This window comes from Bos indicus, chromosome 5, assembly GCF_029378745.1.
Source record: "Bos indicus isolate NIAB-ARS_2022 breed Sahiwal x Tharparkar chromosome 5, NIAB-ARS_B.indTharparkar_mat_pri_1.0, whole genome shotgun sequence".
Classification (NCBI taxonomy): domain Eukaryota; kingdom Metazoa; phylum Chordata; class Mammalia; order Artiodactyla; family Bovidae; genus Bos; species Bos indicus.
Genome location: NC_091764.1, coordinates 103,423,913 through 103,439,196, shown reverse-complemented (window position 1 = coordinate 103,439,196; position 15,284 = coordinate 103,423,913). Strand labels below are relative to the sequence as shown.

At 42.0% G+C, this 15,284-nt stretch overlaps 1 protein-coding gene across 1 annotated transcript in view; it reads left to right on the top strand.

The window, feature by feature from the left end:
• The window catches only part of LOC139182964 (antigen WC1.1-like), a 53,206-nt gene that overhangs the window by 35,368 nt on the left and 2,554 nt on the right, over positions 1 to 15,284 (top strand). The window contains 6 exon segments of the mRNA XM_070788656.1: positions 7,119 to 7,156; positions 7,158 to 7,212; positions 7,289 to 7,607; positions 8,706 to 9,019; positions 14,147 to 14,188; positions 14,277 to 14,591. Coding sequence (XP_070644757.1) covers positions 7,119 to 7,156; positions 7,158 to 7,212; positions 7,289 to 7,607; positions 8,706 to 9,019; positions 14,147 to 14,188; positions 14,277 to 14,591 — 1,083 coding nt within the window.

Sequence of the window (15,284 nt, the reverse complement as noted above, 5' to 3'; positions counted from 1 at the left end):
AAAATCAAATCAATAAAATTAGAAATGAAAATGGAGAGATCACAACAGACAACACAGAAATACAAAGGATCATAAGAGACTACTATCAACAATTATATGCCAATAAAATGGACAGCGTGGAAGAAATGGACAAATTCTTAGAAAAGTACAACTTTCCAAAACTCGAACAGGAAGAAATAGAAAATCTTAACAGAGCCATCACAAGCACGGAAATTGAAACTGTAATCAAAAATCTACCAGCAAACAAACGCCCAGGTCCAGACGGCTTCACAACTGAATTCTACCAAAAATTCAGAGAAGAGCGAACACCTATCCTGCTCAAGCTCTTCCAGAAAATTGCAGAGGAAGGTAAACTTCCAAACTCATTCTATGAGGCCACCATCACCCTAATCCCAAAACCTGACAAAGATGCCACAAAAAAAGAAAACTACAGGCCAATATCACTGATGAAAATAGATGAAAAAATCCTTAACAAAATTCTAGCAATCAGAATCCAACAACACATTAAAAAGATCATACAGCATGACCAAGTGGGCTTTATCCCAGGGATGCAAGGATTCTTCAATATCTGCAAATCAATCAATGTAATACACCACATTAACAAATTGAGAAATAAAAACCATAAAATTATCTCAATAGATGCAGAGAAAGCCTTTGACAAAATTCAACATCCATTTGTGATAAAAACTCTCCAGAAAGCAGGAATAGAAGGAACATACCTCAACATAGTAAAAGGTATATATGACAAACCCACAGCAAACATTATCCTCAATGGTGAAAAATTGAAAGCATTTCCTCTAAAGTCAGGAACAAGACAAGGGTGCCCACTTTCACCATTACTATTCAACATAGTTTTGGAAGTTTTCGCCACAGCAATCAGAGCAGAAAAAGAAATAAAAGGAATCCAAATTGGAAAAGAAGAAGTAAAACTCTCACTGTTTGCAGATGACATGATCCTCTACATAGAAAGCCCTAAAGACTCCACCAGAAAACTACTAGAACTAATCAATGATTATAGTAAAGTTGCAGGATATAAAATCAACACACAGAAATCCCTGGCATCCCTATACACTAATAATGAGAAAACAGAAAGAGAAATTAAGGAAACAATTCCATTCACCATTGCAACGGAAAGAATAAAATACTTAGGAATATGTCTAAATAAAGAAACTAAAGACCTATATATAGCAAATTATAAAACACTGGTGAAAGAAATCAAAGAGGACACTAATAGATGGAGAAATATACCATGTTCATGGATTGGAAGAATCAATATAGTGAAAATGAGTATAGTACCCAAAGCAATTTATAGATTCAATGCAATCCCTATCAAGCTACCAACGGTATTCTTCACAGAGCTAGAGCAAATAATTTCACAATTTGTATGGAAATACAAAAAACCTCGAATAGCCAAAGCGATCTTGAGAAAGAAGAATGGAACTGGAGGAATCAACCTACCTGACTTCAGGCTCTATTACAAAGCCACAGTTATCAAGACAGTATGGTACTGGCACAAAGACAGAAATATTGATCAATGGAACAAAATAGAAAGCCCAGAGATAAATCCACGCACCTATGGATGCCTTATCTTTGACAAAGGAGACAAGAATATACAATGGATTAAAGACAACCTCTTTAACAAGTGGTGCTGGGAAAACTGGTCAACCACTTATAAAAGAATGAAACTAGAACACTTTCTAACACCATACACAAAAATAAACTCAAAATGGATTAAAGATCTCAACGTAAGACCAGAAACTATAAAACTCCTAGAGGAGAACATAGGCAAAACATTCTCTGACATACATCACAGCAGGATCCTCTCTGACCCACCTCCCAGAATATTGGAAATAAAAGCAAAAATAAACAAATGGACCTAATTAAACTTAAAAGCTTCTGCACAACAAAGGAAACTATTAGCAAGGTGAAAAGGCAGCCTTCAGAATAGGAGAAAATAATAGCAAATGAAGCAACTGACAAACAACTAATCTCAAAAATATACAAGCAACTCCTACAGCTCAATTCCAGAAAAATAAATGACCCAATCAAAAAATGGGCCAAAGAACTAAACAGACATTTCTCCAAAGAAGACATACAGATGGCTAGCAAACACATGAAAAGATGCTCAACATCACTCATTATCAGAGAAATGCAAATCAAAACCACTATGAGGTACCATTTCATGCCAGTCAGAATGGCTGCGATCCAAAAGTCTACAAGTAATAACTGCTGGAGAGGGTGTGGAGAAAAGGGAACCCTCTTACACTGTTGGTGGGAATGCAAACTAGTACAGCCACTATGGAGAACAGTGTGGAGATTCCTTAAAAAACTGGAACTAGAACTGCTTTATGATCCAGCAATCCCACTGCTGGGCATACACACTGAGGAAACCAGAAGGGAAAGAGACACGTGTACCCCAATGTTCATCGCAGCACTGTTTATAATAGCCAGGACATGGAAGCAACCTAGATGCCCATCAGCAGATGAATGGATAAGAAAGCTGTGGTACATATACACAATGGAGTATTACTCAGCCATTAAAAAGAATACATTTGAATCAGTTCTAATGAGGTGGATGAAACTGGAGCCTATTATACAGAGTGAAGTAAGCCAGAAAGAAAAACACCAATACAGTATACTAACGAATATATATGGAATTTAGAAAGATGGTAACAGTAACCCTGTGTATGAGACAGCAAAAGAGACACTGATGTACAGATCAGTCTTGTGGACTCTGTGGGAGAGGGAGAGGGTGGGGAGATTTGGGAGAATGGCATTGAAACATGGGTAATATCTTGTATGAGATGAGTCACCAGTCCAGGTTCGATGCACGATGCTGGATGCTTGGGGCTGGTGCACTGGGACGGCCCAGGGGGAGGGTATGGGGAGGGAGGAGGGAGGAGGGTTCATGATGGGGAGCATGGGTATACCTGTGGCGGATTCATTTCGATGTTGGGCAAAACTAATACAATATTGTAAAGTTTCAAAAAAAAAAAAAAAAAAAAAGAATATGCTATCTAGGTTGGTCATAACTTTCCTTCCAAGGAGTAAACGTCTTTTAATTTCATGGCTGCAGTCACCATCTGCAGTGATTATGGAGCCCAGAAAAATAAAGTCTGACACTGTTTCCACTGTTTCCCCATCTATTTCCCATGAAGTCATGGGACCAGATGCCATGATCTTCATTTTCTGAATGTTGAGCTTTAAGCCAACTTTTTCACTCTCCACTTTGACTTTCATCAAGAGGCTTTTGAGTTTCTCTTCACTTTCTGCCATAAGGGTGGTGTCATCTGCATATCTGAGGTTATTCTTATTTCTCCCTTCAATCTTGATTCCAGCTTGTGTTTCTTCCAGTCCAGCGTTTCTCATGATGTACTCTGCATATAAGTTAAAAAAGCAGGGTGACAATATACAGCCTTGACGAGGTCCTTTTCCTATTTGGAACCAGTCTGTTGTTCCATGTCCAGTTCTAACTGTTGCTTCCTGACCTGCATACAAATTTCTCAAGAGGCAGATCAGGTGGTCTGGTATTTCCATCTCTTGAAGAATTTTTCACAGTTTATTGTGATGCACACCATCAAAGGCTTTGGCATAGTCAATAAAGCAGAAATAGATGTTTTTCTAGAATTCTCGTGCTTTTTCAATGATCCAACAGATGTTGGCAATTTGATCTCTGGTTCCTCTGCCTTTTCTAAAACCAGCTCGAACATCAGGAAGTTCATGGTTCACTTATTGCTGAAGCCTGACTTGGAGAATTTTGAGCATTACTTTACTAGCGTGTGAGATGAGTGCAACTGTGCAGTAGTTTGAGCATTCTTTGGCATTGCCTTTCTTTGGGATTGGAATGAAAACTGACCTTTTTCAGTCCTGTGGCCACTGCTGAGTTTGCCAAATTTGCAGGCATATTGACTGCAGCACTTTCACAGCATCATCTTTCAGGATTTGAAAGAGCTCAACTGGAATTCCATCACCTCCACTAGCTTTGTTCATAGTGATGCTTCCTAAGGCCCCCTTGACTTCACATTCCAGAATGTCTGGCTGTGGGTCAGTGATCACACCATCGTGATTATCTGGGTCATGAAGATCTTTTTTGTACAGTTCTTCTGTGTATTCTTGCCATCTCTTCTTAATATCTTCTGATTCTGTTAGGTCCATACCATTTCTGTCCTTTACCGAGCTCATCTTTGCATGAAATGTTCCTTTGGCATCTCTGATTTTCTTGAAGAGATCCCTAGTCTTTCCCATTCTGTTGTTTTCCTCTATTTCTTTGCATTGATCGCTGAAGAAGGCTTTCTTATCTCTTCTTGCTATTATTTGGAACTCTGCATTCAGATGTTTATATCTTTCCTTTTCTCCTTTGCTTTTTGCTTCTCTTCTTTTCACAGCTATTTGTAAGGCCTCCCCAGACAGCCATTTTGCTTTTTTGCATTTCTTTTCCACGGGGATGGTCTTGATCCCTGTCTCCTGTACAATGTCACGAACCTCATTCCACAGTCCATCAGGCACTCTATCTATCCGATCTAGGCCATTAAATCCATTTCTCACTTCCACTGTATAATCATAAGGGATTTGATTTAGGTCATACCTGAATGGTCTAGAGGTTTTCCCTACTTTCTTCAATTTAAGTCTGAATTTGGCAATAAGGAGTTCATGGTCTGAGCCACAGTCAGCTCCTGGTCTTGTTTTTGCTGCCTGTATAGAGCTTCTCCATCTTTGGCTGCAAAGAATATAATCAATCTGATTTCGGTGTTGTCTATCTGGTGATGTCCATGTATAGCGTCTTCTCTTGTGTTGTTGGAAGAGGGTGTTTGTTATGACCAGTGCATTTTCTTGGCAAAACTCTCTTAGTCTTTGCCCTGCTTCATTCTGTATTCCAAGGCCAAATTTGCCTGTTACTCCAGGTGTTTCTTGACTTCCTACTTTTGCATTCCAGTCCCCTATAATGAAAAGGACATCTTTTTTGGGTGTTATTTCTTAAAGGTCTTGTAGGTCTTCATAGAACTGTTCAACTTCAGCTTCTTCAGCATTACTGGTTGGGGCATAGAGTTGGATTACGGTGATATTGAATGGTTTGCCTTGGTGGTAGAGATGAACTTACTGCAAAACAGAAATAGAGACACCAACATAGAGAACATCATATGGATACTAAGAGGGGAAATGAAGAGTGGGATGAATTGGGACACTGAAATTGACATATATGACATATATACACTATTGATGTGCTGTGCTGTGAGCTTAGTTGTATCCGACTCTTTGCAACCCCATGGACTGTAGCCTGCCAGGCTCCTCTGTTCATGGGGATTCTCCAGGAATGAATTGTGGAATGGGTTGCCATGCCCTCCTCCAGGGGATCTTCCCAACCCAAGGATCAAACCCAGGTCTCTTGCATTGCAGGCAGATTCTTTACTACCTCAGCCAACAGACTCAGAAGCTCTACACTATTGATACTAAGTATAAAATAGATATTGCCTGGAGAATCCCATAGACATGGAGCCTGATGGGCTACAATCCATAGTGTCACAGAGTCAGACACGACTGAATTGACTTAGCATGCACACACACATAAACTTTGCCAACAAAGTTCTATCTAGTCCACCAGGCTCCCCCTTCCATGGGATTTTCCAGGCAAGAGTACTGGAGTGGGGTGCCATTGCTTTCTCTGCTATCTAGTCAAGGCTATGGTTTTTCCAGTGGTCATGTATGGATGTGAGAGTTGAACTATAAAGAAAGCTGAGCACCAAAAAATTGATGCTTTTGAACTGTGTTGTTGGAGAAGACTCTTGAGAGTCCCTTGGACTGCAAAGAGATCCAACCAGTCCATCCTAAAGGAAATCAGTCCTGGGTGTTTATTGGAAGGACTGATGTTGAAGCTGAAGCTCTAATACTTTGGCCACCTGATGTGAAGAGCTGACTCATTGGTAAAGACACTGATGCTGGGAAAGATTGAGGGCAAGAGGAGAACGGGACGACAGAGGATGAGATGGTTGGATGGCACCATCAACTCGATGGACATGGGTTTGCGTGGACTCTTGGAGTTGGTGATAGATAGGGAGGCCTGGCGTGCTTCGGTTCATGGGGTCACAAAGAGTTGGACACTACTGAGCTACTGAACTGAACACATAAAATAGATAAATAATAACCTATTGTATAGCACAGCGAACTCTACTCAGTGCTCTGTGGTGATGTAAAGAGGAAGTAAATCCAAGAAAGAGGGGATATATATATATGGGTCATTGTTGTTTGGTCGCTGAGTTGCATCTGACTCTTTTGTGACCTCATGGACTGTAGCCTGAGACACTCCTTTGTCCATTGGATTTCCCAGGCAAGAATACTGGAGTGGGTTGCCATTTCTTTCCTCAGAGGATCTTCCCAACAAGGGATGGAACCCCGGTCTCCTATTTGGCAGGCAGATTTTTTTACCACTCAGTCACCTAGGAAACCCTTACATGTATATATAAGGTATTAAGTTTGCTGTAAAGCAGAAGCTACCACAATGCTGTAAAGCAATTATGCTCAAATAAAAATTAATAAAAATAAATAAACTCTTTGTCAGGTAACTCTAAGAGCCAAATACCCTGGGAAAATTTTTTAATGTTTCTTTTTCCTCTTGTTTTCCATGAGATCTCTTTTATGTAAGTGTTTTTAAAATCACAAACATTGTAGATAAAAAGTTGTACAAATCCTTCAGAAAGGATTTTGTTTTGCTTCTTCTATTTAGGGGTAGATTAAGGATAGAGCAACTTATTTAACTCATTCTTAGGGCAAAGCTTGGCTTAAAACAGTAATCGTGGCATTGTCAGGACCAGGGCTGTTCATAGAGAAAGGGAACACTAAGATTATGGTAACTTTACTGGTATGTTACAGCTTTCATCTCAGCTCCATCACTAGGTCATTATTATTATTATTATTATTATTTTATTTTGAATTTTTTACTTTGTATTGGGTTTAGCCGATAAACAATGTTGTTACAGTTTCAGGTGAACAGGCAGGGACTCAGCCATACATATACATGTATCCATTTCCCCCCAAAGTCCCCTCCCTTCCTAAAAATTATTTTGCTTAACTGAGTTTCCTGTTCTTCAACCCTCCCAACCCTCTAATCATCGCTCTTTTTTCAGGAAATCACACCCAGGTGCTGCCCCAGTGCAATGACTCTTGTGTCTGAACAAGCAGGGTCTGCAGCCTCAGAGGAGAGCGCCCCCTACTGCTCACGTGAGGGTCCCACAGGACAGAAGACCCTATTCATTCCCCAGGTCAGCGCCTCATTGTCCCATTTCTCTCTCCTCAGACAGTAGACAGCTCCGCCAGGTGGATGGGGGCGGTCCCTACGCCGGGAGAGTGGAGATCCTTGACCAGGGCTCCTGGGGCACCATCTGTGATGACGGCTGGGACCTGGACGATGCCCGCGTGGTGTGCAGGCAGCTGGGCTGTGGGGAAGCCCTCAGTGCCACGGGGTCTGCTCACTTCGGGGTAGGATCAGGGCCCATCTGGCTGTATGACCTGAACTGCACAGGAAAGGAGTCCCACGTGTGGAGGTGCCCTTCCCGGGGCTGGGGGCAGCACGACTGCAGACACAAGGAGGATGCCGGGGTCATCTGCTCAGGTCAGCACTCCACACTGTCCACAGGCAGGGGGAAGGGAGGGCCCAGGAGGACGGGGGTCTGAACCCTGAGGGAGAGATGCTGAAAGGACCAGAGAAGGAGGCTTCCTCCCATAGAGCCTGTCTTTCCAGCAGACGTGAAGACGAGGTGCTTTCACTGCCTCCTGCAGCATTTGAGATTCTGGTCCTTTCTCCTCAGTAGTGTTTGCTGGCATAGCCTTTTCTCAGTTTTCCTTGTAATCAGGGCTCACTCTTCTGGTACATATGGTAGAGAAGTCTTAAAGCCAAGGTGCTAGGTTTTTGTTTGTTTGTTTGTTTGTTTGTTTTGTAACAAATTACCACATAGTTAATGGTTTAAAACAACACATTTACTTCCTTACACTTCTGTAGCTTAGATGTCCAGCAGGAATCTCACTGGATGGGGATCAAGGTTTCAGTAGGGTCACATCACCTCTGAGCCTCTGGGAAAGAATCTGTTTTTTGTCTTTTCAAGCTTCTAAAAACTGCCTGCCTGCCTTTGGTCATAACCCCCTTCTGTTCATCATCAGACCAGCAAAGCTCCACCTCTCTAACTATTATACATATTCACATCTCCCTCTAACCAGAACTAGGAAAAGTATTCCACTCTAAAGGATAGTGAGTCTAAGATTGTGATTAGAATGTGCTCAGGTGGTTAATCCATTATATTTCAGGGTAATCTCAAGGTCCTTACCTTAATCACATCTGTAAAGTCCCCTTTGCCAGATAAGGAAACAGTCACAGATCCATTATTCTATCTGCCTCCACACTGTCCACATCACACCCCTTTCATACACTCTTTTAGATGTTTTGTCAGGAAGCAGGAGTCAGCTCTCTCTCCCTGCAGGTGTCCAGGTTGGTCTTCCTCAGTTTATATTCACTACATCATGGTGGTAGAAATATTTAGAAAGACAGACACAGATGGACAAAGTCAGATAAAAAGGAGACAGGTTTGACTCTGGTCATCTAGTGGATTTGCTTCCTCAGCTGGGTCAGAGATGAGTGTTCACAATTTTGGGGAGAGAGGAAAACCCAGAGCACTGAGCTGGGTTCTCACTGTGTCCTGTCTCCTCCCTTTCAATCTCAGGTTCCTGGCCCTCAGGATGGTGAGCGAGGACCAGCAGTGTGCTGGGTGGCTGGAAGTTTTCTACAATGGGACGTGGGGCAGTGTCTGCCACAGCCCCATGGAAGACATCACTGTGTCCGTGATCTGCAGACAGCTTGCCTGTGGGGACAGTGGAAGTCTCAACGCTTCTGTTGGTCTCAGGGAAGGTTCTAGACCCCCGTGGGTAGATTTAATCCAGTGTCAGAAAATTGATACCTCTCTCTGGCAGTGTCCTTCTGACCCTTGGAAGTACAGTTCCTGCTCTCCAAAGGCGGAAGCCTACATCTCATGTGCAGGTGACTTATGTCTGTTTCTGTGTCTTTCCCAACCCTGTAGGATGTTGTTAGTGAGATTTGATATTTTAAAATCTAAGTGATGGGTTTAAGTTGAGTTTATAAAATGAAGTTGGATGGAGCTAATTTAATCCACATGTTCCAAACTTGCTTTTATTAAAAGTTTTTAATTGATATAATTGACATAACATTATATTGTTTGCTGTGTACAACATAATGCTTATATATTTGTGTATATTGATAAATGATCACTACAGTAAGTCTAGTTATATCCATAACCATATATATAGTTAAATATTTTTTTATATGATGAGGATGTTTAAGATGTATTTTCTTATCATCTTTCAAACAGACAGTATGGTATTCACTATAGTGACCATGCTGTTTATCTCTTCACCTATTAATTTTATAACTCAAGTTTATACCTTTTGATTACATTTGCCACACCAAATTCCCCACCTCTGGCAGGCACCAACCACTCAGCATCTCTGAACTTGCTTTTTGTTTTAAGATTACACATATAAATGAGATTTTATGGTATTTTTCTTTCTCTGTCTGATTTGTTTCGCCTAGCATAATGCCCTCAAGGTCCATCCGTGTTGAAACTGGCAAAATTTTCTTCTTTTTTAAGGGTGGATATATGTCTATGTTACATTTTCTTTATCCATTCATCCATCACTGAAGACTTACCTTGTTTGGCTCTTGTATACATTGCTACAAAATACTAAAAAGTAATGCTGTTAAAGTGCTGCAGTCAATATATCAACAAATTTGGAAAATTCATCAGTGGCCACAGGACTGGAGAAGGCCAATTTCCATTCCAATCCTGAAGAAGGGCAGTGCCAAATAATGTTCAAACTACTGCACAATTGTGCTCATTTCACATGCTAGCAAGGTTATGCTTAAAGTCTTTCAAGCTAGGCTTCAGCAATAAGTGAACTGAGAACTTCCAAGATGTACAGCTGGGTTTATAAAAGGCAGAGATCAAATTGCCAACATTTGTTGGCTCATAGAGTAAGCAAGAGAATTCCAGAAAAACATCTGCTTCATTGACTAGACTAAAGCCTTTGACTATGTGGACTGCAAGGAGATCCAACCAGTCCATTTGGAAGGAGATCAGCCCTGGGATTTCTTTGGAAGGAATGATGCTAAAGCTGAAACTCCAGTACTTTGGCCACCTCATGCGAAGAGTTGACTCATTGGAAAAGACTCTGATGCTGGGAGAGATTGGGGACAAGAGGAGAAGGGGACGACAGAGGATGAGATGGCTGGATGGCATCACTGACTCGATAGACATGAGTCTGGGTGAACTCCAGGAGTTGGTGATGGACAGGGAGGCCTGGTGTGCTGCGATTCATGGGGTCGCAAAGAGTCAGACACGACTGAGCGACCGATCTGATCTGATGTGGATCACAAGGAACTGTGGAAAATTTTTAAAGAGTTGAGAATACCAGACCACTTTTCCTGCCTCCTGAGAAACCTGTATGCAGGTCAAGAAGCAACAGTTGGAACTGGATATAAACAACTGACTTGTTCAAAATTGGGAAAGGAATTCGTCAAGGCTGTATATTGTCACCCTGTTTATTTAAATTATATGTAGGGTACATCGTGGGCAATGCTAGGCTGAATGAATCACAAGCTGGAATCAAGATTGCCATGAGAGATATCAACAACCTCAGATATGCAGATGATACCACTCTATTGGAAGAAAGAGAAGAGGGAAATAAAGAGCTTCTTGTTGAGGGTGAAAGAGGAGAGTGAAAAAGTTGGCTTAAAGCTCAACATTCTAAAAATTAAGATCATGGCATCTGGCCCCATCACTTCATGGCAAATAAAAAGGGAGAAAGTGGATACAGACACATTTTCTTTTCTTGGGCTCCAAAATCACTGCTGATGGTGATGGTAGCCATGAGATTAAAAGAGGCTTGCTCCCTGGAAGGAAAGCTATGACACACCTAGACAGAGTATTAAAAAGCAGAGACATCACTTTGCTGACAAAGGTCCATCTAGTCAAAGTTATGTTTATTTCAGTAGTCATGTACGGATGTGAGAGTTGGATTATACAGAAGCTGAGTGCCAAAGAGTTGATGCTTTTGAATTGTGGTTCTTGGATGCCACAAATGAATTGCGAGTCCCTTGGGCAGCAAGGAGATCCAATTAGTCCATCCTAAAGGAAATCGACTCTGAATATTCATTGGAAGGACTGATGCTGAAGCTGAAGCTCCAGTACTTCTGCCACCTGATGAGAAGAGCTGACTCATTTGAGAATACCCTGATGCTGAGAAAGCCTGAAGGCAAAAGGAGAAGTGGGCCACAGAGGATGAGATATTTAGATAGCATCAGCAATTCAGTGGACATGAATTTGAGCAAACTCTGGGAGATAGTGAAGGACAGAAGAACCTGGCATGCTGCAGTCCATGGGGTTGCAAAGAGTCAGACACAACCTAGCAACTGAACAAATATTGCTGCACTGAACATTGTGTTTTCAAGTTAGTGTTTCCTTCAGATAAATGCCCCAAAGTGAAATTGCTAAATCATATGGCAATTCTATTTTTAATTTTTGATGCACCTCAATACTGTTTCCATAGGAGCTGCATCAACTTACATTCCCTCTAACTGTGCAAAAGCTTTCCTGTGTCTTCACATTCTCCTCAACTCCTGTTATTTCTTCTTTTTGATAAAAGCCTTTCTAGAAGATATGAGGTCATATCTCATTGTGGTTTTGATTTGTATGTTCTGATGATTAGTAGTGTTGAGCACATTTTCATGTACCTATTGGCAAGTTGTATGTATTCTTTAAAAAAAGTATTTATCAGTTTCTCTGCCCATTGTTTGAAAGTCATATTGTTTGATTTTTGCTACTGAGTTGTGTGAGTTCCTTGTGTATTTTGGATAGTAATCTTTATGAGAAATATAATATGTAAATATTTTCTCCAGTTCCATAGGTTGCTTTTTCATTTTGTTGATGGTTTCCTTAATTGGGCAGAAGCTTTGTAGCCTTATGTGGTCCCAATTGCTTGTTTTTACTCTTGTTCACTTTGATTTGGTGTCAAATCCAAAAAAATCCTCATGAAGACCAGTGTCAACGATTTTATTTTCTGTTTTTTCCTGTAGAAATTTTATGGCTTCAGAACTTGTGATCAAGTCTTTAATCTATTTTGAGTTAATTTTTGTGTGTGGTGTAACACAATGGTTCAGCTTCATTCTTTTGCATGTGGCTCTCCGGTTTTCCCAATGCCATTTACTGAAAAAACTGTCCTTTCCTCATTGTATATTCTTGGTTTCTTTGTCAAAAATTAATTGACCATACAAATGTGGGTTTATTTCTGGGCTCTCTATTCTGTTCCATTGATCTCTGTGTCCATTTTTATACTAACAACATACTGTTTTGATCAATATAGCTTTGTAACATAGTTTGAAAACAAGAAGTATGACACTTCCAGCTTTATTACTCTTTCTCAAGATTGCTTTGGTATTCAGTGTCTTTTGTGGTTCCACGCAAATTTTAGGATTGTTTGTCTGTATCTGTGAAAATTTCCATTGACATTTTGGTAAGGATTGCAGTGAATCTGTAGATTGCTTTGGGTAGTATGGGCATGTTAATAATATTAGATCTTCCAATCCATGAGCACAGAATATCTTTCCATTTATTTGAGTCATCTTCAGTATCTTTCATCAATGTGTTTATAGTTTTCAGTGTACAGGTCTTTCACCTCCTTGGTTAAGTTTATTCCTAGATATTTTATTCATTTTCATGCAAATGTACATCAAATTGTTTTCTCAGTTTCTCCTCCTGGCAGTTTATTGTTAGTGCATAGAAATGCAACTGATTTTTGTATATAGATTTTTCATTCTACAACTTTACTGAGTGTATTAGTTCTCATATTTTTGGTGAAGTCTTTAGGGTTTTCTATATATAATATCATGTAAGGGAGTCTCCTTCTTCATGACTCTGATGGTAAAGAATCCATCTGCAATACAAGAGACCTGGATTTGATCCCTGGGTTGGGAAGATCCCCTGGAGGAGGGAACAGCAACCCACTCCAGTATTCTTGCCTGGAAAATCCTATGGACAGTGTAGCCTGGTGGGCTGCATTCCATAGGTCACAAACAGTCAGACACGACTGAGAGACTAACACACACACACACACACACACATAACCAACACTGCATTGCAGATCAATTATCGTCCAATTAAAAATAAATTTAGAAAAGAGAGTTTCCTTTTACAACAGTAGTCTTCACTTGCCCACTTGTCACACTGAATAGTAGGTAAGAGTAGCTTATAATTTATCTAATAATTTTCCATTAAAATTACATACGTGAGATTTTGAGTATAAATTAGTTCTGTTCTTCTGGACTGATTATTTTTAATATGAGCTATTATCATAGACTATTACCATTCACTTATATTTGGTTTACTATTTCACTGATTAGTGTGAATTTAGTTTTATTTTACTGAATTTACTTCATCTATTCATTCATTCAATAACTATTTATCAAGCCCTTATCTAGGTATTTAGAAAAGGTTTTCCATACATATTTGTTGAGTGAGTGCATACAATGTGCAGGCACTGTCCTAATAGCAGAAACATGGCACATATAAGATATACAAGGTCCTTCTTCTAATGGAACTTTCATTAAGAGTTTGGCCACCTCATGTGAAGAGTTGACTCACTGGAAAAGACTCTGATGTTGGGAGGGATTGGGGGCAGGAGGAGAAGGGGATGACAGAAGATGAGATGGCTGGATGGCATCACTGACTCGATGGACGTGAGTCTGAGTGAACTCTGGGAGTTGGTGATGGACAGGGAGGCCTGGCATGCTGCGATTCATGGGGTCGCAAAGAGTCAGACACGACTGAGCGACTGAACTGAACTGAACTGATGTGTACATTTGTAGATGTCTGTGTTTATATTTGCTGTGGGATGTGAAGACTGATAAACAAGTAAATATTTAAAGTAATTTCAGCTGTGATCAGATGCAGTGAAAGTTTCAGCCCAGGAGTTAATGAATGAGCCTGTGTTTTCATATGTCATTTGCACTGACCCAAGGACCTTAGATAATCCTATGTGGGGACAAGATCACCCCCAGCTGTTCCTCATCCAAGTGTTTCCTTCTTGTTTGCAGGAAGAAGACCCAAGAGCTGTCCAACTGCTGCCCCCTGCACAGGTACGTCAGCCCCGCCCCCTCCCCTGTGGCTCCCAGGGGCTCCTTCCTCCCACCAGGGCAGTCACCAGAGGGGCTGCTGCCTTTTCAGACAGAGAGAAGCTCCGGCTCAGGGGAGGAGACAGCAAGTGCTCAGGACGGGTGGAAGTCTGGCACAGTGGCTCCTGGGGCACTGTGTGTGATGAGTCCTGGAGCCTGGCAGAGGCCGAGGTGGTGTGTCAGCAGCTGGGCTGTGGCCAGGCCCTGGAAGCCATGCAGGCTGTGGCATTTGGCCCTGGAAATGGGAGCATCTGGCTGGACAAGGTGCAGTGCAGGGGCCGGGAGTCCTCCCTGTGGGACTGTGCTGCGGAGCCCTGGGGGCAGAGAGACTGCAAGCATGAGGAGGATGCTGGTATGAGGTGCTCTGGTGAGTGAGGGGCTCGGGGTCCACCCTGGGTGAGCTGGGGCACTGCGGAGGCACTGGGCTGGGCCAGGCGTGGTGGGGAGTTTGTATTTAGACAGTGTCCAGGTCCTGGGGCTCTGATCTAGGATGGGGCAGCTGGGAGGACGGGACACTGGTGTTGTGGAGACTGAGGTCTGATTTCAGGCTCAGGAGGGAAAAATGGGTTTGCCCTGCTTTCTGGCCAATTTCTTTTCCTCACACTGCTGTTTTTCTCTTTAGGTGTAAGGAAAACATTGCTCCCAACTGCCACAGGTACTGTGAACACCCATGGGCAGGAGAGAATACTCAGGTCTGGGGACCTGTTCTGTGGGCCCTCTGACAGCTCAGGAGAGGAAAGAGCCTGAGGAGCCCTGGCTGGTGGGGAGGAGCCCGGGGCATTATGTTGGGGAACTCCTCTGCCTTGGTTCCTGGGGCTGCATTTTTCTCATGACTGGGGTCCAAGGGAGACTGGTTCCTGTGTTGCAGGATCTAAGGTTCTCCCGCCTGCCTCTGAGTGTTGCTCCTCATCAGTGAGGTGTGGGTCCCAGGACTGTTTGACACTGTCTCCTGAAGTCCAAGGAGAAGAGATGAGCCGGGTCCTCAGAGGCTGTCCGCAGGGCAGCTCCCTGACAATCCCCTGCTCTGCCTCTGGGCCACACTGGCCGGAGTGGAACTGAC